The sequence below is a fragment of the Dama dama genome, chromosome 26, assembly GCF_033118175.1.
Source record: "Dama dama isolate Ldn47 chromosome 26, ASM3311817v1, whole genome shotgun sequence".
Taxonomy (NCBI): domain Eukaryota; kingdom Metazoa; phylum Chordata; class Mammalia; order Artiodactyla; family Cervidae; genus Dama; species Dama dama.
Window position 1 is genome coordinate 29,987,282 of NC_083706.1, and position 26,079 is coordinate 30,013,360.

The following is a 26,079-nucleotide window of genomic DNA, read 5'->3' on the forward strand; positions in this document are numbered from 1 at the left end:
AAGGATGGAAAGGAACAGTTCTCTAGATGGCACAACACAGGTGGAATTGTTGAGGTAAAATCAGTTCACCGAGTTTGGTTCCATTATGAAACATGGAAATTGGTTCTCTTAAAAAATAGGAGACTTCCCTGGTGGTGCAGTGGATAAGAATCCGACTGCTAACGCAGGGTACATGGGTTCGATCCCTGGTATGGGAAGATCCCACTTGCTATGCAGCAACAAAGTTGATGCACCACAACTATTGAGCCCAAGCTCTAGAGCCCGAGCGCTGCAACCTCTGTGCCTATATGCCACAAATACTGAGGCCTGCATGCCTAGAGCCCAAGCCCCACAAGAGAAGCCACAGCAATGAGAAGCACTGCAATAAAGAGTAGCCCCTGCTCACCTCAACTAGATAAAGCCCGAGTACAGCAGCAAAGATGCAGCACAGCCAAAAATAAATAAAATTATATGAAAAAAGAAGTTATGTTAGTTTTGTAACGTGTCTAGCTTATCATGACTTTAATCCCACACGTTTATTCCAGATTTTGACTCAGTTCTTGCTTGCAAGAATTTGTGATTTTGCAAAAGTTTTCAATTTTTCTGGAATCACAAAAACAGACCACTTCTCTCTCTATACACACACACAACACACACACACATTTTGCTGCAAAAGGAGTAAAATTGACATGGACATAATCATAAGCCAAATAGAAGTGATTGTGTAGACAACTCATTTCATCAACAAGTATTTACTGAACACTTGCTGTTAACACTTGCAGGCACTGTCCTAATGAAGAAGGACTTCATAGGGCCTGGACTCCATCTTAGGCCTGTTCATGCTGATCATGCTCAGCCACCTCTCCAGTGGACTCTGAACTCTGGGTTTAGTGTCTATGGAAACGACAATAGAAGGGTAAGTCTCCCTCCGGACAGGGGAACCTTGAAGATCGTATCCAGGTTACTCATCGCCTAAGAGAATACATACACTAATCACCCCTTCCTCCAGACAGGCCATAAATTTTTCTGTACCTATTGGAGTGTAACCTCGGGCTTATTGATTATTGGCTAATTGTTTAACTGTCTGAGCACATGGCACATGAGTGATGGGGTTATTGGGATTTTATTTACCTTTCCTTAGTTTATGTAACTCTCAAGGAATTTGGGGTGGTGGGTTCGGACACGTACACATTGGGTATAAAAGGTTTTCACAAATGCTGTTCGGGGTCCCTGGCTAAGAGGAGACTCTGCCTTGGGCCCACCAGTGTAATAAACTGCACTCCACTATCTGCATTGTCCTTCTGAGTGAGTTTGTTTCCCAGAACGCATGGCTACAACACTAAATTCTGGAAATATGACAGGGGATTAGAAAATTCTTCCTCTCAAGAGAGCTGACATCCTAGCCTCTACATGTGGAGGCAGACACATGACTTGCTTTCTCAGGCAAGGATCAGCAGGGGGCAGGGTGAGAGCCGGGCAGCAAGATGCTGCCGCCAGCGGAGGCGGGGAGGGTCTGCCGAGCAGGTGGCTCGTGAGCAGAGGCCCGAGCTGGGCGAGGCAGGGAGCCCTCCACAACCTAATCTGCACTTTCAGGTGAGAAGAAATACGCTTTTTCCATGGCTTGTTAACTTACTCATGTAATTTGCATTTAACATTTTTGGGGGTGAGTTAATTAATTTGAGTCTTAAAATTCCTATCCTCTTAGTAATTCCCCAAACTTCTGTGTAATATAAACTTTTGGTTTTCCTTGTGCGTGTTCTGCACACTGATTGCTAAATATTAAGATATAGATACAAAAGGACCATTTTTAAAGATTAGGCTATTTTTAGGATGGTTTTAAAGACATGAATAATTAGAAAATGATTCTATAATATTAATGGATAGAAACAAGAGAATGAATAAAACACATCCCAGAATAAATGAAAACAAAAATGAATTTTAAAGTTATTTAAAAAGTTATTAAAAAAATCCCTATAACATTTCATAAAAATATACATACATGTTTTTACTTATACATTCTATTTAATACTATTGATTTCAATGCAATTTTAAGTGCGTTTTTCTGCTGAAAGTATATACATAGACTTCCAAAAACAAATACCATGCTGAGGCACGAAAAGAAAAACAATTCTTATCATCTCCTAAAGTGGTTAGAAAGGACCCCGGAGTTAACACCTATAGGAAGCAGGGTTATGTTTACTATTAACATGTAGATGCAAAGGTTCACATGTGACAATGGCTTTTTCTTTTTTACAGAGACTGCAGTTTTCAGACCACAAGTGACAAGTCCAAACAGGCTGTTTACACTTTTATCTAAACCATGACACTCCATCTGATTTCTATCAAGACGGCGCAATTTCTGAAATCATGGATCTGTTCACGGAATATAAGTGGAAAAGCTCCTCAGGAAAAGCAGATCCTTCCCAGTCTGTGACCTCGGTTGATCTCATGAAAACTCTCTGGAGTCTGCTGTAAGTCTATAACCAATCAAGGACTCTTTACCACCTTCATCCACAAGCAGGTCCACTAACACATGTGGTTTATCATAACCAAAGGAGGTGGTGGTGTTTCTCAGCGTTAGGAAGTCTTGTCCTTCAGTCTTCACTTCAGTTTTATTACTTGGGGGAAATTCTGAGCTGGAGCAGTTGTCCGACACCACCAGGCCGCTATCAGAGCCGTCTCTGGAGTGATAGGCATTCAGAGTGACGCTGCAGGGCTCAGACTGGCTGCTGTTTGCGTGGACAGAACCCTCCCTCTCTGGGGTCAGAGGGCTACACGGGACCAAGTCAGAAATATTTTCCTCAATGGTCACCATTTCCATTTCACTAGAAAGGTCTCCGTGTTCCACTTTTCCGGGATCGTCCTCAGTGTGCACGCTTGAAATGGTCCCTGGGGACAGCTGCTCATTTTCTACGGTAATTGGCTGGTAGGTGATGGGTGATATAACTTTTGAATCCAATCTTGCCTCTGAAGAGGCATTTTTCACCACAGACAGCTAAAGGAAGAGAAATCAGTGATTATAATTATTAAAGTTAAGTGCTTATCCTCAAAAAAAAGAATTTAAAAAAAGGTCTAAAAGGGATAGAGGGTAACTAAGTATATCACTCATTGGCATATTTAGGATAACAGTGGAATAGAGTCTGATAATTGCCTTTTCTTTCTTTTTAATGGAAACACCATTAAGATTAAAAACAAGTTTTTAGAAAGTCACTATCTCACCAACATATGTTGCTTTTTGTGTGCTACCTTAGACAAGCACGCACATTACATTTGTAATAAGAGTACAGTTCCTTATTCTATGTAATGTTTCACCATTTGTCTTTATAGTCCAATTTTCATAGGGTCAATAATTTTATACTGATGATGAAATCATTTATCTAATACTAAGTGTTAAGGTGTTTGAACATTTACTATTTATAGAACATGCTGAAGTTAATATTTTTATACACCTTTTTATTATGAAACTATCTTTTTAAGGATTAATTTTTTAGAGTGTGGCATGCTTAGGATGCTGCTACTTTGTACACCCAATGCATACGTATCAACTCCTCAGGGCTAAAATTTCTTTTTTTGCCAGCATACACTACTTTTATTACAAGGGACTAATGGATATTCAGGTTTATTTTTCCTTCTCTAGTAGGTGTAAAATAGCATACTGCTAGCCTCATTTGTGCTTAACCACTAGTAGTTAATAATTCATATGTGAATTGTCTGCTAACTGTTGACAATTCTTATCCCCTCTACTTAAAGACAGTGTTTCCATAACAAATTTAAACATGCCCTTTACATATCACAGGTATGATTCCTGTCATATTTGACTTAAATAGTTATCATTCTGACACCTTTAAATGTTCTTTTCATCATACTTTTAAATGTTAGGCATTAAAATGTCAACCTTCTAGTTTAGACTCACTGTTGGTCATCTTTCCTTCTACACTTCAATTACCATGAAGCATTTCTGTATTCACAGGTTTTCGAAAGCCACACCTTACTGACAGTGGGCCTTAGCACACACTGTCCCTCGGTACCTGGATGAACTCCTCTCTGCCTCTCAAGACTGCTTAGCTATCACTGCCCCTGGAGAAGCCATGACTAACCCAACCCCGCAAAGATGGACCAAGTCCTCACTGGCATGTACATAAAGCTCGATCTTCGAACCTCAGATCGCACTGGACAACCACTGAGTCCGTATCTTTTCCCACTTGACTTTAAGCTCCTGAACACTTAGGCCTAACTATGCCTCTGTCCCTCACATAAAAAAGCACCCGGTGCATAGTTAAAAAAATAAGTGGTTTTGGGTATGTGGGAGATTGACTGATTTATGACAGGTGAGCAGCTGAGCATCATTCTACTTTAAAAAACAAATTCAAAGAATTATCAAAAAGGTTTAAATTAACATTTTAGGATCCAGTTCACCCTTGAGCAATACAAGGGTGAGGCGCATTGAGCCTCTCTTGCAGTCAGAAAATCTACATGTGACTTTTGACTCTAAAAACTTAACTACTAAGAGTCTGCTATTGGCCAGAACCTACCAATAACATAAATGGTCGATTAACACATACCCTGTGTATTATATTTACATGCATTTTATACATTTTTTCACTTAAGTTTTTCAATACTTCTAGGCTATATGGTGAGTTTTTTTCAAACTGTCACTAATCTCCAAAAAAATTTCCAATATATTCACTAAAAAAAATACTGACGTGGCCCTGTGTAGTGCAAATCCATGTTGTTCAAGAGCCAACTATAAATAAATAAAGGAAAAAATATCTAAATATATTACCAAGGATTTGGGTAACTTGGTGCCTTCTGGCTTAATTGGATTCAGCTTCTTAAAGATACAACATGCAACTACCAGAGCAAATACAAGAAAGAGAACTAAAGCAGCAACAACAGGAATCCAAACAGGATCTACGAAAAGGGAAAAAAATCACAAATTAGAATTGTAATCAAACAGTGCTAGATCCATCAAATAGTTAGAGAGTCGCAGTGGATTTACATATCCGGTAATTAATACGGTCAGAGTTTTAAAGAACACTGACACAGAAGTCAGAAGACATGAGTAAAAAATTAAGTACCTGTCCAAGGTATCAACATGGGATTCTTCGCAGCTTTCAGATTCTAAACTTTCTGCAACTATACTGTCATACAGTGTGGCTAAAATGACTTTTCCATAACAATTTCCTTACAGCCCCCAATACAGGGTGTTTCTCTCAGTTGAAAAGGCAAAAAGAACAAAAAAAATTTAAATATATCTCTTTAGAAATAAACTCTGGCAATGTCTGTAACTCTTAAAACAAACTGAATGTCTTTTAGTCCCACTCTTCTGAATTGTTACATTTTATTATTTAGTTAAAGATTACAAAAAACTTAATAAAATACACAGATGGACACAAACACATACAGATACAGGCAAGCTGTACATGAATAAAGTCCCTTTGAATGTAAACCAGATATAAATAACAATATAAAACAGGGAAGGTTTGTTTCCGAGTATAAACACCTGTAATCACGACTGTATATTTTTCTCTGATGCTGTTTTGTATTTTCACAGCACAATCTTCAATTTTTTTTTCCGGTCCTCTCTTCAAATTAACAGTGCTCTACATGCTGTGGTGGTGTTTGCCATCCTTCACAGCATTTTATTACCTTTAATTTCTATTCCAAAGTTACTTCTTTGAAATAATAACTCTGACAGCAAGATCTTTTTTGACCCATCTCCTAGAGTAATGAAAATAGAAACAAAAATAAACACATGGGACCTAATGAAACTTAAAAGCTTCTGTATGGCAAAGAAAACCATAAACAAGACAGAAAGATAGAAAGGCACAAAATATTTGCAAAGCAAAGGAAAAAGGATTAATCTCTAAAATATATAAACAGCTCACGGAACTCAAAATCTAAAAAAAAAACCAAAACAGCTCAATCAAAAAATGGGTGGAAGACCTAAACAGACATTTCTCCAAAGACATACAGGTGGTCAAGAGCACAAGAAAAGATGCTCAACATCACTAATTGTAAGAGAAATGTAAATCAAAACTACAATGAGGTTATCACCTCGCACCAGTGAGAATGGCCATCATCAAAAAATTCTCAAACAATAAATGCTGGGGAGCACGTGGAGAAAAGGGAACCCTCTTGCACTGTTGGTGGGAATGTTAACCGATACAGTTACTGTGGCAAACAGTATGGAGGTTCCTTAAAAACAGAACTACCATACAACCCAGCGATTCCACTACTGGGCATATACCCTGAAAGACCGTAATTCAAAAGTGAGACGTATGGACAGAGTAACATGGAAACTTACATTGCCGTATGTAAAATAGAGAGCCAGTGGGTATTTGCTGTATGGCTCAGGAAACTCACACAGGGGCTCCATATCAACCCAGACGGGTGTGGTGGGGCGGGAGATGGGAGGGAGGGGACTTAGGTATACCTGTGGCTGATTCATGCTCAGGTTGGGCGGAAAACAACAAAATTCCATACAGCAATTATCCTTCAATTAAAAAAAACAAGAAAATTTTAAAAAAGGACATGTGTGCCCCAATGTTGACTGCAGCACTATTTACAATAGCCAGGACACAGGAACAATCTATATGTCCATCAACAGAGGAATGGATAAAGATGTGGTAAGCAGTTACAATGGAATATTACTCGGCCATAAAAAAGGAATGAACTTGGGTAATTTGTAGAGATGTGGATGGAACTAGAATGTGTCATGTAGAGTGCAGTCAGAACAAGGATTGTACGTTAACCACGCATGTATGTGGAATCTAGAAAAATGGTACAGATGAACCTATTTCCACAGTAGGAAGAGAGATGAAAACGTGGAGAACAGACATGCGGACGTGGAGGGGAGCGGGTGGGACAGACTGGGAGAGTCGGACTGGCATACACAGGCCATGTGTGAAACAGACAGCCGGTGGGAACGTGCCATACAGCACAGGAAGCTCAGCCTGATGCTCTGTGATAACCTGCCTGGCCGGGACAGGGGCGGGGGGGATATATGCACACACGTGGCTCATTCCATGTTGTACCGCAGAAACTAACAGCAGTCATACTCCAACAAGAAACTAAAAAGGGTAACTCTGGAAGTTACTAAAATAAATGCCTGTATCACACCCGTTAGAGGACACGAAAACATTTTTTACAATAGGAAAAGATAAAATAACCACATAAGCAACACAGCTCCCTGCTCAGAAGCACTGGCGCGGACAGGCAGAGAAGGCTGCCTGCCTATGAGCCACGGAGGTGCCACTGGGCACCACCTGTGAGTCCGGTGTGTGACTCAGGATTTCTCTTTCTTAAAATAAATCTGGGGTATTTGCATTACTTCAAACTTTATGCATTTTCTTACTCAAAACAGCATAACACAAACGGATATTAAATGCACTGCATCATTTTAAGTTATCTATTTGAAATCCTCACATGATGGCCTAAAAGTTTTCAGTATTCATTTTAAGTGTTTGGTCTGATTCTTCAGGCTAGATTTTCATTCTTCGAAAAGAAATTTGCAACATTTTTTGTACATTTTTAACCTAGGAAATATATTCTAAAAACACTTGAACAACGTAAAATACACACACACACACACCCAAAGACAGTCATCAAAGTATGATTTATAAAGACAAACTGACAAGGTAATCCAAAAATTGAGAAACATTAAATATGATCTTTGGGCTTCCCTTGTGGCTCAGCTGGTAAAGAATATGCCTGCAATGTGGGAGACCCGGGTTTGATACCTGGGTTGGGAAGATCCCCTGGAGAAGGGAAAGGCTACCCACTCCAGTATTCTGGCCTGGAGAATTCCACAGACTGTATAGTCCATGGGTTCACAAAGAGTTGGACACGACTGAGAGACTCTCACTTCACTTCAAATATGATCTTCATAATAAAATGTTTTAAAGATATTAAAAATACTATTAATAAAGTATGTAAAATAAAATGAAAAAATATTTATAGCATATGCTTAGCGTGTGTGCATCTGCTGTGTCCAACTCTTTGTGACCCCACGGACTACATATAGTCCGCCAAGCTCCTCTGTCCATGGGATTTTCCAGCCAAGAATACTGGAGTGGGTTGCCATTTCCTACTCCAGAAGATCTTCCTGACCCAGGGCCAAACCCACGTCTCCTGTGTCTTCTGTACTAGCAGGCAGATTCTTTACCACTGAGTCACCTGGGAAGCCTCATATACTATGATGTATTTGTACTATAGTATGATCATGGCTACAAAGAAAAAGAAAAAATAGGATGGAAAAAACCCCACCAAACGGTGAGTAACAGTATTCATTTGGATGGCAGAACTACAGTTTTTCTTTCCTTCTGGCTTTTTATACTTTAAAGATTATCTATAATGAACATTTAAATTTTGTAACATCAAAAATAAGCCCCAAGTTTTGTTAAGGTACCTGCCAAATGAGAATGCTTGTTAAAGAAAATAATAATAAAATGAAAACATTTATTTTAAAAATGTGTTATAAAAATGACCCATAATCTATGATTTAAACCAATCTTTATTTTTAGATGTTAATTTTCAGTGGTTGTCCAGTTCACAGGTAACACAATTTTAGTCAGTGCACATTCCTGCTTTTTAGTTTATAAAATTACTGTCCCCAGGAAGAATATTTTAATGAATATATAACATCCTGCTATATTAGAGTAACAAACTGATGTATGTCCTTACCCATAATCCTGAAATGCAGAAATTTATGCACACAGCTTTATGTGTTACATTTTTTCTTTCCTGGGTCAAAGGTCATCACATGGCTTTCTAAATTGGTTGTTCTGTATCTTTTAAGACTGAAAAATGGCCTTATTTTTAATTTTAAACTTTTGAGGAATGGAACTACTAAATATTTTTTGAAAAGAGCAGAGATGTACTGAAATTAAAAATCAACTTTTTTCACATTACCATTTTAGTGATCACTCCTTATACTGGGTTTCCCTGGTGACTCAGTGGTAAAGAATGCACCTGCCAATGCAGGAGATGTGTATTAGATCCCAGGGTCGGGAATATCCCCTGGAGAATGTCCACTTCAGTGTTCTTGCCTGGGAAATCCCAGGGACAGAGGAGCCTGCTGGGCTTCATCCACAGGGTCCCAAGGGAATCAAACACTACTTAGTGACTAAACCTAAACCCTATATTTAGGAAAAAATGGTAACAACTTACCTTCTGTGTTGCTATCATCAGAAAAGGTAATACAGAGTTCCTCAGACTTCTCAGTTGTAACATCCCATGATTCTGAGACTCCTTCTGCTGAAACACAGTACTTAGAATTCAGCGAGGACACAGGAATGTTTAAGAAGCATTGAGTCTCGTTACAATCCTCTTCCTTTGTGTACATTTTATCTGGGGTCTGGACAGAAGAAGAAAACAAAGAAAATGCATGGCACCTTTTAATTTGGGGAAAAAAAAATCACCATACTTATCCTGGTCAAACATTTGAAGAAAAACATAGACATGATGAGTGCTGACATGTCTAAAAATAGTGTTGATATTCAAACAGTAAGTCAATCTGTTACTTCAACACAGCATGATGCCATAAATCCGTTATAATGTTCTTTAGAGAGATCATAAGTTTAAAAGTTAAAATATAGATTATGAATATAAAAGCTCAAATAGCAGGAATGTTCAGTGTTAGCTGCCAAACCAACAAATGCTCACTGGTCCTATTTCTATAGTGCCTGAAACTTAACTGGTGAGAGAGATGAGCATCTCATAGGAAGAATAACCCAGGCATCCTGCCGGAGCATCTCTCAGCAGTAACACATGGACGGGACTGAAGCAATCTCTGGGAGCTTATTATTCATTCAACCAGCCACAGTGCCCGGATCACTGTGCTATGGCCTGAGGACACAAAGGTAAGAAGTGGTGCCTGACTTCCAGTAACTCATGATAGAGTGTACCAGAGACACAAGAAAGAAATGCGAGTGAGTGATGAGGACTGTAAGAGAGAGCCCCACTCTAGGAAATGAGCAATAACCAGACCACAGAAGGGGAAACAGTCCATGGGGTCAGAAAAGACTTCGAAGTGGAACTGGCTTGCCAGCTGAACACTGAAGAACAAACAGAAATTCTCCAAGGTGGAGAAGGGCGTTCTGCCAGAGAGCAAGGTACCCGCAGGAGACCAAGAACAGCAAGCAGGTCGGCAGAGCACACACGGAAACGAAGCTGAAGGCAGGGGGGACGCGCAGCGGAAAGGACGCAAGAGGCCATGTCATGAAGGCAAGGGGGCCGTGCCACGGAAGAGAACTTAGACAAGATTTTCTACCTAGTGGGGCTTGTTAAAGGGTTTTAAGCAGTGAAGTAATGTGGTCAGATACGCACTTCAGAAAGACAACTCAGCGGGCAACCAGTGATGCCTCACAACCTCAATCAGGTGTCCTTCTCCTAACATCTCTCCACGAGGCATGACGACTCAGTAACAAGAGTCAGGTCTCTCCACCGCCTCAAGAGGAGCGGCCCCCAGTGAGCCCTCCAAGGCCAGCGGCCCCAGCGCTCTGCCCGGCCGTGCCGCCCCGTCACGGGCCTGGGCGCCTCTGCCAGGCCCTGCCTGAAACACTCTCCCCGCCCAGGACACCCAGGAGCTCACCTCCTAACTCCCCGAGGCCCGGCTCCAGTAACGCTTCCCAGTGAGGCCCGGCCACCCGCTGGAAATCACTACTGCCCCGCCCGGCCGCCCGGCCCGCCTTGCCGCTCCGAGGGCCTAAAAGGCAGCAGGCATGTGCTTGACAAACTCGGTTAAGGAAGGACCGGCAGTGCCGTGGAGAGGGGCCGGAACAGGAAAATTCTAGTCAAAGTGGGGTCTGCACGTCAGAGCCGGGGTGTGATCATGTCCTACAGGAGTCCCGGTAGCTGCTTCTTTCAAAGACAGGGATTCCAATGAGAGCTTCGTATTACTTCACGTCACTACCAATGCGGAAGGAAAGATTAAAGCTATCCTCACCTTACCGGTGGAGAAACGGAGATACACAGGTTAATAGTCTAGATTAGAACCACACTGTTAAAAGAGGCGAAGAAAAAACTTAAAATGTTTTCACCGGGCCAGTGTTAAAGATTAACTCCAGGACGGATTCCCTTCAACATATATTTCTTTTTTTCTTACTAAAACTGATGAGCCATGAGTAGTGACTGAATATTCACAAACATTCCACTTTCATCTTACCACATATAAAACAACAGGAAAATTTCAATGTAGAAAAAGATGAGATAGAAACACATACCTCACTTCCATTGACGCTCACGAACACAGTGTATGTGAATGTGTAACAAGCATTTTCATCATCATACATAGCTTCTGGCTCTTTTCCATTTACAGTAATTAAAGGGTGAAATATATCAACAATGATTTGGTTTTCTTTCTTTCTGATACCCAGTTTAGGTGGTCCAACTTTCCCTGGGGGGTGGAGAACAAAAAAGAAGTACAATTTCTATCAGCCTTGGAACTGTGATCCACAGCATATTACCTAACAGTACCAAACTCAATCCATCAACCTACTCTTTTTGTTGCTATTGATCTAAAGCAGGACTGCATTTAAATCATTCCACAAACACCTAGAATATATTTTAACTGTCCTTAATGAATCTTGACATAAAAGAAGCTCTATGAAGTTATCTTTCCTTTGATTCTGTAGATTAAAAATTATTAAACAGAAAACAGAACATGGTTATTAAAACACATTTCAGAAAAGGCATTGTAATTATCTTTGAATCCTCATCAAAACTTTTTGTATTTCCAGTGCCTATGGACACGTGGCATGAAGACTCCATACAAGTTTGCAAAATACATTTAATTTTTACTACGAAAATCAGAACTAGCTATTCACGGATTCCATAATGTTTATTATTATGTCTTTGATGTCTGGAACTTTGTAGGTGAACCATTTATCTATTCTTCACATATTTACTGCATACCTACTATGTCTGTTTTTAGAGCCTAGCATACCTTCTGGCACATAGTATGACCTTGATAAATCTGTGTGGGAAAAATCTGACATAACAGATAGTATAATTATCAGGAGAAGCGTGGACTCTGGGGAATGAAACTACTTCAAGGACAGGTAGAGGCAGGGCTTCTAGAAGAGATGAAGTAAGCACAAACCAAAAGGAAGGAGCAGAACTCAGGCAGTTGTTGAAGTCATGAAGCATGGAAGCTGAACAAGGAAGAAAGAGAAGCTAGAAGGCGAGGCATTAAAGAGCTACAAGACTGGGAAGGAACCAGCTGACTACAGACTTCTCTTACCCATGGGCGGCGATATGAGAGCTACAGGGTAGGATGTGAGCCAGAAAAGAAGAATGGGCGCTGAAGAGTCTGGAGCTTGAGGTGACAACGAAGATCAGGCAGATCATGGGAATGGGATGTCAGAAGCATGAAGAACTGAAAAATCACTGTGATTGAAGAGATTATAGAGCTGTAACATTTTTAATGTGTTAAATTAAAAACGTTAAATTTAATGTGTTGCATTGCCAGAGCCCTTGAGGGGAAGACTGAGAGCAGTTCTCACAGTCCTCAGCGAACGGAACCTGGGGAGGAAATGACAGAAGACAGAGGGGAAGCGGGTGTGGCGATCAAACGGACAGCACGGATCCATACCTGCGTGGGGTGGGAGTGTAACGGTTGAGAAGGGCAAAGTGACGGGCACCTCTCAGCCCTATTCTGTGGGGCTTGGGCGAAGAGAAGACAGGAACTCCCTAAATTCCTCCAAATGTTCCTGAGGGCATTGTGGTAATTTTTAGCAACTGCTTATAAAAGCAAATATATACAGAAGACACAAATGAAATTAAAATTCAGACATGTATACATTCTACTCACCTTCTCTGCATAAAATAAATTCTTTGGACTGTGCATAGACAGATTCTTCTCGTCCAACCCTGGCCTTAACTCTAGCCCAGAGAGAACTTGATGGATCATTAATTATAGAAAAGATATTACAAGAATGATTGGAAGTATTGCAGGCATCAATCCATTTCCCGTCCCTAAAATAAAGAACACAAAGGTAACTTTTACTGTTAACACATAAACCGTCTTTGTCTGTGCCTTGCTGTTCATTCACGGCATGGAGCTGGCAGACAGAGATGAGTAAGGACAGGAGGAAGAAGCGAGATAAAGTGGGAAATATTTACTCTTTGATTAGAAGATCTATAAAATCATTTACAATAAAGAGGCTCAATTCATAAGGCCTCTATAAACCACATTCCACATGTAATTTTAAAAAATCTGTTCTTTAAACAAATGCAGAGTCCATTTAACAGTCATAACTTATAGAATCCAACATATTATAATAACTCCTGACACTTGTCAAAAATTTTGTTGAAATTTTTCTTTCTACTTCATACATACACTATAGGAAGTAAGACGACTTTGCTGTTTTTAACAGAACTGTAAGCTTCATTCGTCATGCCTTAACATGTCAGAAGTTAGTCCTACTCCTCTACCTTAAATCTGACAGGAAGAACAACGAAGAGGCAGGAAATATTCTGAAAAGAACTAATTTGCATCCTTATTACATCTGGAAGTCATTAAGCAGTTCAGGAAGTTCTGCCACATGGGAAGGAATGATGATGGAAGAATCAGTTATGAGATGTGCAAGGACCTAGGCAAAAAGAGTATAAAAAGATAAAAGTGACACTCACCCATAGTTCATCACTTGTACGGTAAACATAGGCCTCTGTAGCGTAATAGGGTAGCCCCAAAATATAACAGTGTTCAAGTTGTAGGCTTGTATTGTAACATTGGTTGGTGGTGGCACTACAAGAGATGCAAAAAGTAAGAAAGATCATAGTGAGCAACAAACATTAACATTACAAAACCTTAATGTAAGAAGCCAAATATGCACTTGAAGATTTCACCAGGATAGTAAATTTATTTAAATTAAGTATTTCTAAAAATTAATTTTATTGAAGAATGTACAGAAGCATTCTAATTCATTTTAAATTAGTGAACCAACATTGTGATATAAGGGACACACAAATATAGTATGAACAATGGTGGTTACCAGGGGGTGGAGGGAAGGGGAAATGTGGAACTGGTGTCCCACGGGTATAAAAGTAGGCATACAAGATTAGTAAGTTCTAGATATCTGCTGTATACCCTTGTGCCTATAATTAACAAAACTGTATTGTTTACTTATAGGAAGACTCTTGAGAGTCCCTTGGACAGCAGGAAGATTAAGCCAGTCAAGGCTACAGGAAATCAGTCCTGAATATTCATTGAAAGGACTGATGCTGAAGCTGAAGCTCCAATACTTCAGCCATCTGATGTGAAGAGCTGATTCACTGGAAAAAACTCTGATGCTGGGAAAGACTGAAGGCAGCAGAAGGGAGTGGCAGAGGATGAGATGGTTGGATGGCATCACCGACTCAATGGACATGAGTTTGAGCAAACTCCAGAAGGTAGTGAAGGACAGCTGAGCTTGGCGTGCTGCATGCAGTCCATGGGGTTGAAAAGAGTTGTACACGACTTAGTGACTGAACAACAACAATTGCCGTATTTAAAATTTTGTTATGAGTGTAGATCTCATGTTAAGTGTTAGTACCACAATAAAAAATGTGGCATATACATATAATGGAATGTTACTCAGCCTTACAAAGGGACACAACGATACTGATACCTGTTGCAACGTGGATGATCCTTCAAGACTTTATGCTAATCAAAATAAGTTAAATACAAAAGGACAAATACTGTATGATTCCACTAATATGAAGCATACAAAATAATCAAATACATTGAGACAGAGACTAGAATGGTGGTTATCAGGGGTGGGCGGCGGGGCGGGGGGTAAAAGACAATGGGGAGTTAATGTTTAATGGGTACACAGTTTCAATATGGGATGATGAAAAGTTCTAGAGATGGAGTGCTGGCTGTACAACAATGTTAATGTACTTAATGCTACTGGACTGCACGTTTATAATAAGTAAAATGGCAAATTTTACATTATACATATTTTACCACAGTAAAAATAAAACACAATTGACTTAAAAAAAATAGTAATATAGTATGAGCAACACATTCCTAGAATGTTTTAGGAGTTTTTATCAGTAATTGCACAATTATAATTGCACTGCAATACTAATCCTCAATTTGTTTAATCACTAGAATTTTCTATATCTGGTACCAAAGATTGTATTCAATGTCTAGAGAAGAACTGGCCACAAGTGGGAGGGTCACTTTCACCCTGAAGTGCTCCCTGGGCTCTCAGCCCTCCACTCAGCACTGTTACACACCTTCACTGCCTTTTCTCCAGCACAGCGATAGATACCGAACGGCTGCCTGACGGGGCCATCAAGCATTCCAGTTTCATCAGCATTTTGCTCTCTGAGGGGTACAGGACTTTTTTCAAAACATACCCTATATTTCCTCCTGCCTTTGCTCTTTTAAACCATTTTAGAAAATGTCCGTTGGTAAGATGTGCAAGTGTCACACAAGAAAATAGGCAGAAGTTACTTTAACATCTTATAACCAAACTCGACCACAACCATTATCTAGTTACTAAAAGCTGCCATTTTTTCCCCTGCTGGGTGTAAATGGTTATTGTCCACCACCCCACAGCAAACTGAACACACACCTCCCTTCCTCCTTTTCTCTCTCTCCCTCCTTTCTTGCCCGTCTTTGTGAACAAACATGAAGGTACAGTGTTAGCAATATGACCTGAAATGTAACAGCATTCAATCCTACCTATCTAGAAAACTCCACCAAACATGATTTGCTTGTACAGCTAAAATAAATAAATGAATAGCAATGTGGTCAGGTGCAGTGGCTTCCAAACATAATTTGTCACCCTAAAAACCTCAAAGAGAGCCAAAAGTTTACACTTTTTAAAAATATATTCCAGATAATAATGATAATCACTTAGATTTATACCAAATTGTTTATTGTTTATTTGCTAAGTTGTGTCTGACTTTTTGTGACCCCATAGACCGCAGTCCGCCAGACTCCTCTGTCCATGGGATTTTTCAGGCAATACTGGAGTGGGTTGCCAGTTCCTCCTCCAGGGGATCTTCCTGACCCAGGGATCAAACCCGCATCTTCTGTGCTGGAGGATTCGTCACCACTGAGCCAGTAGGGAAGCCCTATACCCAGTAGCCTTATACCGAGTAGACTGTTCTAATAAGAAATATATTCCCTGGGTTGGACCTTAAGAAATCTGGGTTCTTTTCTTGCTATATTACTAAAGAGTTGTTTCAGAATCCCTCACCTGTCAAGCGAGGGGTTAATTTTACATACATAGGATATTTGCTTACTGTTGAAGAAAACACCTACTATATTTTTTCCCAAAACAAAAATTCCAATATTTGAAGCCAAACTGGTATACTGTCTTAATTTATAATTATTTAGCACCTGCATTATTGTTTCAGAGCAGAACACAGATCAAGAGTTATTTAGGTAAAAAAATACAGTGTGTGCCTGCATGCTTAGTCACTAAGTCACGTCTGACTTTTTGCAACCACATGCGCTGTAGCCCTTCAGGCTCCTCTGTCCATGGGATTCTCCAGGCAAGAATCCTGGAGTCGGTTGTCATTTCCTCCTCCAGGGGATCTTCCTGACCCAGGGGTCAAACCCATGTCTCTTGTACTGGCAGGCAGATTCTTTACTGCTCAGCCACCTAGGAAGCATTCAAGGACAGTGTGATTCTATTGCCATACCCCCCACCCTCTTTTTCATTATTTTTCCCTTTATATCAGTGGTTTTCCGCAAGAGGTGATATGTCCCCTAGGGATATATGGCACTGTCTAGAGACAGTTCAGTTCTCTTAACGGCATGGTGGTGGGGTTTTACTCGCATCTAAGGGACAAAAGCTGGGGATGTTGCTGATATCCTGTAATACACAAGACAGCCCTCCACATTTTGGCAGCCCAAAACACCATCAGTGCTAAACACTGAGAAACCCTGCCTTATCATAATTTTAGGAATCATTTTTATTTAGGAGGAAAATTAATTTAAATAAAGAATGGAATACAAAACCACCCCACACCTGTCAGAATGGCTATCATCGAAGTCTATAAATAACAAATGTTGGCAAGCATGTGGGGAAAAGGAAACTCTAGTACACACTCTTGGTGGGAATGTAAATCAGTGCAGCCACTATGGACAACCGTATGAAAGTTCCTCAAAAACTAAAGACAGAACTACCGTATGGTCCAACAATTGCACTCCTCGATATATACATATATCTGAAGAAAACAAAAACACTAACTTGAAAAGATACATGTACTCCAGTGTTCACAGCATCATTATTTACAAAAGCCAATATATGGAAGCAACTCAAGTGCCCATCAATGGATGAATGCGTAAAGAAGATACAGTGTTTGTGTATCTATAATACATACACACACACACACATATACACACATACATAGTGGAATATTACTCAGTCACAAAAAATGCATGAGATTCTGCCATTTGCAGCAACATGTTTGGACCTAAACTGTATTATGGTTAGTGAAAAAAGTCACAGAAAGACAAACACTGTATATTATCACTTATATGTGCAATCTAAAAACAAATGGATGACTGTATCAAAAAAGAAACAGGGTCACAAATACAGAGAACAAACCAGTGGTTACCAGTGGTGTGGTAGGAGTAATAGAGGAGTAGGGGACCAAGAGACACAAACTACTATGTCTAAAATAAATAAGCTACAAGAATACACTGTACAGCACAAGGAATATAGTTGATATTAATGACTTTAAATGGAGTATAATTTAAAAATACTGAATCACTGTTATACACCTGAAACTAATACTGAAAATGAACTATACTTCAATAAAAAATAAAAGGCAAACAATTTCTTTTGATAAACTAATACATTTTACACTTCCTGCTCAGCAAATAGCCTTGGTGTCTGCCGAAATCTCTAACTTCCATATTATTCACCAAAGTAGTAGAACAATTTGTACCTAAAGGTTGAGATTATGAAGTTGGAAAGATGTCTCATGTTCAAATACTCAACATGCCCTTTGACCTGTAGCCAGTGATCAGACAGCATTTTTCTACTTTTCCTTTCTGGAATAACGTTGATGGCTCTTGGTACCTATCATCGCTGGTTCTCTAAGCAATTTTCTTACAGGTAGTCAGGAAGCACTGGACTTGCCAGATTTAGCCCTGGTGTTAGTCGAGTTCCCGTGGCCATACACAGCAGGGTGGCCTGAGCCCTCCTCAGCTGGGCTCCTTCTTCCATGGTTTGTTCACACCTCAACTTCATGAAGCAGCCTGTCTCAAACAGCTCATGCTCTATGGTTGAGAAGGAAATAAAGGCATCCCCCTCTATGGTCAATTCAACATTAATATCAAATATCAATCACACACATAATTTTGCAACTACATAAGAAACCTAATGCTAAGAAAACTCATAATAAATCAGAACATCCCTCAGATGCCATTTCTTAATTTTAACATCTTTTGCTGCTTTTGTTCAGTCTCAAAGTTGTGTCCAACTTTTTGTGACTCCATGGACTACAGCACTCCAGGCTTTCCTGTCCTTCACTATCTCCCTGAGTTTGCTCAAACCTCAGGTCCATTGTTGGTGATGCCATCCAACCATCTCATCCTGTCACCCCCCTCTCCTTTGCCTTCAATCTGTCCCAGCATCAGGGTCTTTTCCAATGAGTCTGCTCCTCACATCAGGTGGCCAACGTATTGAAGCTTCAGCATCAGTCCTCCCAATGAAAATTCAGGGTTGATTTCCTTTAGGATTGACTGGTTTGATCTCCTTTCAGTCCAAGGGACTCTCAAGAGTCTTCTCCAACATCACACTTCAAAAGCATCAATTCTTTGGTGCTCAGCCTTCTTTATGGTCCAACTCTCGCATCCATACATGACTGCTGGAGAAACCATAACCTTGACTATACTGACCTTTGTCGGCAAAGCGATGTCTCTGCTTTTTAATACACTGCTTAGGTTTGTCATAGCTTTTCTTCCAAGGAGCAAATGTCTTTTAATTTCGTGACTGCAGTTAGTAGCTGAGAATTTACAAACCATCAGGTACTGGTTTCTTTTAACAGTCCTTCTCTTGATTACTCTCTCTAATCTTGTACTTTGCAGTAAGAAATAAAAAGACACGACACGGCACCTTCAATCTGCCCGGAAACTTCCTCTGCTAGATCACTGGGTTCACCAGGCACACTTCCCACTTTCCCTGCTATTAAAGGTGATGGTGGTGGTAAATTTCCTGCCACTATGTAACAAGGATCCTCTCACAGTTTCCAGTAAAGACAAGTCCTTCACTTCCTTTTAAGTCCCTGTTAAAAAATTATTCCCAGTAGGAATATGTATGTACCCAATCTGAAATTAGTTTCTGCATTTGAGGAAAAGGCATATAGAAATAAACTATATACTAGAATATAAAACAGTGCATTTATATTTAAGAAGAGGTTACTGAATCATACATTATGAAATACAAACAGCAGTAGACTTCTGTTGCATTTGTCTTTAGAGTGAATCAAATATTTCCCAAAATTTAAGTAAAAGCATGGCATGATTAGACTAGGACAAAGACTTAAATCACAGCTTTCAAAGCAATCAAGACAGGTAGTAGGAAAACAGGTTTCAATGGATTCTAAAACACAGAAATTACTACTAGATTATAGAAGAGACTTTTGAATATTTACATCAAAGGATATAACCTGTGGTTTTAATGCTACCAGAAGAGAAACCATGTGGTGATCAGACATCTGCTTTTGTCATCTTTGCCAAAATCACATGATAAAGTAGACATGAGTAGTTTTCTCCTTAAGTTTCAGAATTTTGTAACCTAAAGTTTAAATGACTACATAATCAGCTTAAAATAATTGAGGCTTACAGCTAACTTCTATTCATAATAAATGCACTCTATGTCAATAAAAATATGTGTAGAAATAGCAAGAGTGTGAAGTTAAAGGAGTATCTCATGAAATAAGATCATCTTACAGATTTCCCCATCTCTTAAAAATGCCCAGAAGTTTTCTGTAACACATGTTGTTTTTGGAAATGGGTTCAGAGTTACTTGTAGCATTATTATCTGCATATGACCCACAGTCAAGTTCAGCTCTTTTTTTTCAAGATCTGCTTCTCCAAACTCCTCTAGAACTAGCAGCTGAAGATTAAACAAAACCAAACAAACGAGAGAAGAATCACTTTTCATAACATTCTAATTACAACGCAGATAAAAAGGAGAGATCTGGTTACTAATGGACTGTTTCCTGGTGATAAGATATGAAAAAAAGAGCAAGGATACGAAAAAACAGCAAGGGAAAGGATAGAAAAGACAAATGAAGTTCAGCACGTGCTGAAGCCCTGCCACTAGATGGGGCAACAGAGGTGTCACTGAAGCCCCTAAAGCAGCAGCTAGGACAGCCTTATGATCATCGCTGGCAAAGGCAGCGGAGGGGGAAGCAAACCATTACAGACACCTCCAGATTTCCTCTGCAGGGACAGTTACAGGGGTGCGGGCAGCCTCCTATGCTCCATCCCGAAGCCTCTGAAAGCATCTGTGCCTCGACCGAAAGACGGACAGTCACAGCAGTTCACTGATTTTTACACAATAGCATTGTGTAAGACAAAAAAAACTGTGTGAGCGCGTGTGAGCATGGTCAATCGTATCTGACTCTGCGACCCCATGGACTGTGGCCCACCACGCTCCTCTGTCCATAGGATATTCTAGGCAAGAATACAGGAGTGGTTGCCATTTCCTCCTTCAGGGGATCTTCCAACCCAGGGATCAAATCGGCATCTCTTGCACTGCAGGCGCATTCTTTATCACTGAGCCATCTGGAAAGCCCCAAAAGCTGTGTACATCTAAATGTAAAACACAGCTCTGCCCTCCACAGACACCGTTCGACTATCTGCTCACAACCTCTCTCGGGGAAGGACAAGCTGAGAAGCATAAAGAGGTCAAGGAGACAGTGGCCAGTGAATAAATTGTTTTGGAGGATTCAAAGTCATCTGACACTGCAACTCAAAAACAAACTCTCTAACTTAAAGCATCCAGACTCTTTTCTGAGTGAGCAACTTATCAAAATATCTAACAACTTCCTCATGTTAAAGATGTGGGGTTATGGACATTTTCACAAAGGCTTCTTCTTACACAGCAAAACAAGAAATGGCATGAGAAATCCAGGCAGAAAAAGGGAAAAACATTAAGACTTCTGCATTCTTTTCAGAATATATTTATGATTATGATCTATCTACTGAATGGTTTTACGATGCTGATAAAATAGCTTTTTCTTAGTGCTTTCCAACTTCTTCTCTTAGCAAATATTGATAGCACCATCCTTTACATTTAAGCCGAATAAAGACATTTAAGAATTCTTGCACATGGTGTTTCAAGCGTTCATAAAAGTTTTAAAACTGAAACATTTAAATATTGGGGGGCTTTGAAAGGAATTCTATCACTTTGTGAAACGAAAGGAAAAATTATCCTATTTAAAATTCCTTCTATTATTTCCTTGTACCTTCGTAAAAAGGGTGTTAGAACTAAGGGTTCAAGCGAGTTCATTAAAATATTTCAGGTCTGTTTCACCTTCCAGAGTTCCTTAGCTGTGTCAAGACCTCTAGTGTCCCTGCAGTCTTCTCTTCCTCCTGTCTGCAGATCACTCACTCTCTCTTCCTTAAAATGTAGGGCCCAGAAGTAATGTAACTGCTGTGAATGAAATACTTTTCTGAAGAGATGATTCCATCAAATCGTGGCTTACACTAAATTTGTAACGAACTAAAACCCCCCAGGTCTTTCGCAGAAACCACAACCAAATTAAGGCTTATCCAATAAACTTCTTCCCAGCCACTTTTCTGACCTGAAATGCAGGGCTGTATTATTGTTCCTGTTTATTCAATCTCGTCTAGTTGGGTTTGCTTGGCATGCCAATAAAATTCTATTTGAACCAGGTCCACCTAGTCCCTGAGAGAACTCATTTCTCAAGACTAATTCTCTTTTGGGCTGATTCACTCTAAGTTGAGAAGCAGTTTAGGAACAGAAAAAATTAAACAGGACTTTTCAGTCTTAGGAAGACTGGGAAAAAGTTGGAAGGAGTTAGTCACAGAGCTTAAATTTCTCATACTGATCTGGATGAGCTTGTTTTTAAAGCTCACACAATTTCTCATTCACAACTAAAATAATGCAATATTTAAAAAATATATTTGTGAAAATGACGCACATAATTTAATGAGTCACCAACATATATGAAACATTTACTGGACAAGCTATGAGCTCAACTTTGTTATGCATGATCTCAGTTAAACACCACAACCATCCTAGAAGGGAGGCATTTACATCTTTTTACCGAAAAGAGCGGGGGGGGCGGGGCAAAAAAAAAAAAAGCTTAGAGAAGCTACTCAAAGACTTGACAGTGTGCAAAGTTTCGTTGATTTTAATTAATAAAAGCTGTGTAAGCATTCTTGTGATAGTTTACTAAAAGTGGGGAAAAAATATAAACAGAAACTAGAGATAATTGTTTTCTGATGACTTCATAATCATTTGCTTCAAGTAATTTTGCCTAATTTATTATACTATCACAATTACAAGACAGTCACCAAAAATCTGAACAATATACTAAATTATTTATTTAGAATGGATATGATTGAAATGGATATCTAGTATTGGGATAATCTAAAACAAAGACACTCCCTTAATAAGAAAATTACAAGTAACTGATTCCTTTTTGTCAGGAACTCATTTAATTCTGGCTCATCTTTCATTTTGATTCTTTGTCCAATTAAAATGGAGCTATTAATTATCCATTTAGCTCAGTCTTTAGAGGGGTTATTTCTCTTGAGTTCTTTAGGTTTTCTTTTGTATAGAACCAAAATGTGGATCTTTCAAAAACCCATATAAATCATGAATCAGAATAAAATGAAAACAATTAATACCCTCTCCAATAAATATAATTGAAATGCACTGATTTAAGTATTCTGCATCTCTGAAATACATATAGAATCTAAAGTAATGAAAACTCTCAACACACGCAGAGCATTACCTAAAGTCAGAGAATGAACAGCTAATAATCAAGTGGAGAAGGTGAGTTAAGAGCCCCACTCCTGTTTTAAAGCGGTCTGCTCTTCAGATAATACCGAGTGGAAGAACAAACTGGAAAAAGGTAGCGGACACCTGTGGTTATACAATGCTAAAGTACAGACGGCCACAGACCTTCCTATGGAGAAAGGTAGGCAATCTTCCTCCCAGGGCTGGCATCAAGGATACAGGGACTGTGTAGTCACAAGAGGCCCATGGCCAGGACGGCTCCAGGCTCAGAAGGAAGGGCTTCTTGTTCTGCCCTAGCCAGGAACCTCAGTCACTGTCTTCCTCTCTTCCCACATCCAGTCATCCCGAAGTTATGCTGACTCTGTATTCTCATTTCTTCTTTTCCATTTAAACTTACCACTGTCTTCTCCCAGCCTTAAGTAGCAGCCTCCTATGTGGCCTCCCTCCTTTGAATCTATCTAAAAACTATCCTCTAAGTTGAATGGTCTTTCTAAACGGCGTATCTGATCCTGCATAAAATCACCGATCTCCTGAAAATAATCCCATGGCTGCTCACTGATTTGAGCAAGAGTGAGCCTATTATTTCGTTGGCTCAGCACCTGTACTTCTTTCAGCAACATTATGGCTCTGCCTCCTGGGATTCTCCTACTGTTACCACCTGCAACGGTACCCTTCCCATAGCTGGCACCTGACCCAAGCTGGGCAAATCGGAGCATTCTTCTGGGGTTTTGCGAGGGTGGAGGAAGCTGCAAGATGTCAAGATCCAAAAGCCTGTCAACATCCATGATTCCTGCCAAGTAGAGAAGGCTGCCAACAGTCAAAGTCAGTGATAAAAAATGGAGGGTCTTGGCACTTTGAGTTTCTGGTTCAGCCAACACCTCTACATTTCTGTTTTAACTCTGGTTTGGACTGTCTCAGCCAATAAACTCCTCTTTTTGTCGAAGTGAGCCGAAGCTGTGTTTCTGTCCTTTGCTGTTACACACGACAAGGCACTTCATTCATTAGTTCCGACCAACCAACTGGTTCCTAAACAACAATTTTGCTGTTGTTGTTTAGTTGCTCAGTAGTATCTAACTCTTTTGAGACCCCACAGACTGTAGCCCTCCAGGCTCCTCTGTCCATGGAATTCTCCAGGCAAGAATACTGGCCTGGGTTGCCATTCCCTTCTTGACCCAGGGATCGAACCCCAAAATGCTTAAATTATTCCACAAATTCAACCTGCTGCATCAGAGCCCTTCCTCTGCACACACAAGTCTCTTTGCACCTCCATCTCCAACTCTGAGGTCACCTTCTCAGTGAAATCTTTCCTGATTCCCCTGCTGAGTCAGGCACCCATCTCTTGCTTTCCAGTAAACTATATGTAAGTTCTAGCTCTTATCATAATGGACTGTAACTGCCCGTATGGGTGACCAATTTGCCCTAGTAATGGCAGAGGGCAGAACTAAGTACTTCGGACTCTGGAACCCAACTGCCAAGCTTCCCAGTGAATAGCAGCAATTTAGCAGATTCCATGCCTCAATTTCTCATCCATAAATGAGAGATAGAACAGCATCTACTTTACAGGACGTCTGGGAAATGAGGTGATAAGAACTTACAACAGTGCCCAATAGCTGTTAGCTATACCATCAGGATTCTTGATGGCAAAAACTGAAGTTATTTTTGCATTTCCAACACAAATGGCGCAAAGTCTCTTCCAAGGAATGACTCAACTATTTGTTTGCTTGGCTTCTAAAGAGCAAGCCAAAGGAGGGCGGGATATGAAGGCACCGCATCTAACAAGTGTCACAGAGGAAGTCACACACAGGTGCAGACCCAGAGTTCGCCAAGGGTAAAGGAGGGGGGGTCGCCCTGACCCCTTCCAGGCAGCTGCTAACCGCGCACACAGAGGAAACGCTCAAGAATGCCCCGCTTTCAGATAATCTAGGTTTGCCCCTTTTGCAGAAAGAGTTCACTGATTTCACCGGAGCTCCTAATTAGCACTACACTGAGCTTTAGAAAAACGTTTCCTGGGAAATCTCTTTAAGCAGGCGGAGATAAAGAAGGAACTGAGGTCTGCCAAGAGACCTACTGCCTGACAGACGGACTCGAGAGTACGTGCCCCGAACCACTTGCAGACTCGCACGTAAGACGGCCGCTTAACTGCCTTTTAATAATTCTCAGCGGGCGAAAGAAGGTCTAAGGATTCGGGGCCACGGTGTGCCACTGCTCACTAGGTAACTCACTTATTTAAAATCGAATTAAGAGAACGCGTTTTGTTTCGGCAACCGCGGAAGAGGCCAGAAAAAGGGAACTGAAGGCTGCAAACCGCGGAGACTCGGCGTCACCTTCCCGGCGGCCGCCCCCTTAAGACCCGAAGCCGCCCGGCGTCGAGGACCGACGTGGGCGCGGCCCCCACCCCGGGCGGGGCTTCCTGGCCGGTGGGGCTCCCTCCTTCCCCGTCCCCACCCACCTGCGGCCCTGCCGCGAGCGACAGTACCAGAGGATAGCTCCGGATTCGCGGCGCTCATCTCAGCCCAGCTTCTGGCCAGCAAGACCGGTACAAGGAAAGAGAGGAGAGCCATGCTGCTCCGGACTAACGCTGGTGCTGCCCAGCACCACCGCGGGTGTACACCCGCGCGGACCTCGGGCTGGGGTCTTACGTCACTTCCTCCGCCGCGGACCATCCCTCCAGCGGGAGGCGGGGCGTGGACGGGAAAGTGGGGCGCGGACAGCGAGGCCGAGACCAGGACTGGGCGGCCAGCGGGCTGGGAGGCGGGGCCAGGGCCGGGAGGCGGGGCCTGGGCGGGGAGGGCGGCCTGCGTGGGTAATTAGGGCCGGTGAGGGGAGGCGAAGGTGGCCTAGGAGGTTGAATGAGGTAGGCGAGCTGGAATACAGAGGGAAGTCAAAGAGAGGCCGCCTCTGTGGAAGGTCGGCGTTGGGGCACGGCAGTCTGTGGTGGCGATCTTGGCTCACCCGTTTGTGAGCACCTTGGGTCCAAATGTTATGTTCTTTAAGCTTGGCACTACTTGCTGTAATTCATCTTCCCCTTTTTTGCAGTGTTCTAGGATTGCTAGGATCAGTCCTGGGTGTTCATTGGAAGGACTGATGCTGAAGCTGAAACTCCAATACTTTGGCCATCTCATGCGAAGAGCTGACTCATTCGAAAAGA

General features: G+C 41.0%; 1 protein-coding gene across 5 annotated transcripts; it reads right to left on the minus strand.

The window, feature by feature from the left end:
• Window positions 1–1,895: 1,895 nt before the first annotated feature.
• Window positions 1,896–25,668, minus strand: IFNGR1 (interferon gamma receptor 1). 5 transcript variants are annotated; one of them, XM_061130172.1, is made up of 8 exons: window positions 25,408–25,668; window positions 13,615–13,729; window positions 12,794–12,957; window positions 11,205–11,377; window positions 9,151–9,337; window positions 5,629–5,700; window positions 4,763–4,890; window positions 1,896–2,974 (listed from the first exon to the last, which is right to left on the minus strand). In XM_061130172.1, exons 1-8 carry the CDS (start codon window positions 25,592–25,594, stop codon window positions 2,426–2,428), a joined length of 1,575 nt encoding a protein of 524 aa, XP_060986155.1. In that variant the 5' UTR covers window positions 25,595–25,668; the 3' UTR covers window positions 1,896–2,425. The 5 variants fall into 5 exon arrangements, with proteins under 5 accessions (XP_060986155.1, XP_060986154.1, XP_060986158.1 ...); XM_061130171.1 differs by having other exon boundaries at window positions 25,381–25,668; XM_061130175.1 differs by lacking the exon at window positions 25,408–25,668 and adding an exon at window positions 23,097–23,120.
• Window positions 25,669–26,079: the final 411 nt, after the last annotated feature.